The sequence below is a fragment of the Austrofundulus limnaeus genome, unplaced genomic scaffold (genome assembly GCF_001266775.1).
Source record: "Austrofundulus limnaeus strain Quisiro unplaced genomic scaffold, Austrofundulus_limnaeus-1.0 Scaffold3, whole genome shotgun sequence".
Taxonomy (NCBI): domain Eukaryota; kingdom Metazoa; phylum Chordata; class Actinopteri; order Cyprinodontiformes; family Rivulidae; genus Austrofundulus; species Austrofundulus limnaeus.
In genome coordinates, this window is record NW_013952405.1 from 5,882,379 (window position 1) to 5,883,732 (window position 1,354).

The 1,354-nt window shown below is 38.3% G+C and overlaps 1 protein-coding gene across 2 annotated transcripts in view; it reads right to left on the reverse strand.

The window, feature by feature from the left end:
* naa10 (N-alpha-acetyltransferase 10, NatA catalytic subuni) overlaps nucleotides 1-1,185 on the reverse strand; it is a 2,920-nt gene extending 1,735 nt beyond the window's left edge. Inside the window, exons 1-6 of one of the 2 annotated variants that reach the window (XM_014019373.1) lie at nucleotides 1,015-1,178; nucleotides 769-867; nucleotides 619-677; nucleotides 499-544; nucleotides 294-409; nucleotides 101-145 (exon numbers count right to left, since the gene is read on the reverse strand). In XM_014019373.1, the coding sequence (XP_013874827.1) occupies nucleotides 101-145; nucleotides 294-409; nucleotides 499-544; nucleotides 619-677; nucleotides 769-867; nucleotides 1,015-1,035 (386 nt within the window). In that variant the 5' untranslated portion in view covers nucleotides 1,036-1,178. Of the gene's footprint in view, nucleotides 1-100; nucleotides 146-293; nucleotides 410-498; nucleotides 545-618; nucleotides 678-768; nucleotides 868-1,014 lie in introns of both variants that reach the window. The other variant, XM_014019380.1, reaches the window with a different exon arrangement.
* Between the last annotated feature and the right edge of the window lie 169 nt (nucleotides 1,186-1,354).

The following is a 1,354-nucleotide window of genomic DNA, read 5'->3' on the forward strand; positions in this document are numbered from 1 at the left end:
TGTCATTAGCACCTCTAGTAATATATTTACTGAGAAAAATGGTGACGTGTTAAATACTTATTTTACCTGCTGTAAATGCAGCAGAAAAACATTAACTTACTGAAACTTAAGTGTGTTTGAATACAGATGCAGGGCCGCTCGATTGCTGCRGAGAGAAAACATCAGTAAATAAAATAATAATAAAAAAACAGGCACTGACACAAACCTAGTCTGAATGTAAACAAGAGAATAATCTGTTAATCTAATTGTACACATCAAAGAATCATTCATTTCACAGTCAGAAAATAAAGTACCTTTTGCGCACATGAAGCGAGACATATTTAGCACTGAAGTTTTCTATCATGGCCCGGCTGGCCTGATCCATCAGCTTCTGGGCCAGACCAAGACGTCTGTGGGATCGCTTTACAGCCTGAATAACAAAAAACAAAACGAAAAGACACAATACTCTGAGTGATATASAGCATGTAAAGTCATGTGATGTCTCTTGTTCAAACTCACCAGTGATGTGATGTGCCCATGCGGCACATCATCTGGGTCCTCCTCCCTAAAAACAACATGAGATCAACTTTATACATCAAGTTTTAATCAGGTTTAGGAAATGTGGTCACAGACACTCACATCTTCGCCAGGACATATCCCACAATTTTACCATTTTCATCTTCAGCTATGTAGGAGAGCTGAACGAATGGGGGGAAAGAGATGCAGAGTATGAAACACTGTTGGTCTACGTGACAGAAACAAACATGCAGAGTCAGGAAACCAATTCACCTGAGGCCAGGACAATCCGTGATAAAAGTAGTATTTCATCTGGTAGTTTTCAGGAAGACATAGCAAATTACAGTGCTGCATGTTCATAAGGTCCTCCGGCTGAAAGAGATGGGGGGAAAACGTCATTAAAGACATTATGCGAAAACATRCCAGATACAATCAATGCTGGGCGATGCCGGTTGAGTTAGCTTAGCACTATCGGTAGCTAAAAAAGCGTGGTTGACGATAGAATTTGAGTATGCCTACCCTCGCATTTCGTATGTTCATTTTGTTAGTTGGATCGTAATCAACGTTTAGAAAATGTTCACAGATTATACCGTTTAAATTAAACTATTCATAATAACTAAGTAATTAAATTTAAAGGGTCTTGACTCGCTAGCAAGCTAAATTCAACTTGCTAGCATCGGAGTGAGGAGAGAATGCGCATGCGCGACAAAAGTGACTTGTGTTTCCGTTCAAAATATTTTAGGACTTCACAATAAAAGTTTCAATAATACTTCTTGCGGTGGGAATTATGGCATGTAATCCTTTAAATTAGTTTTATTTTGAAGAATAAAGCTCAATCATTCCATCCAAAGTGATAAAT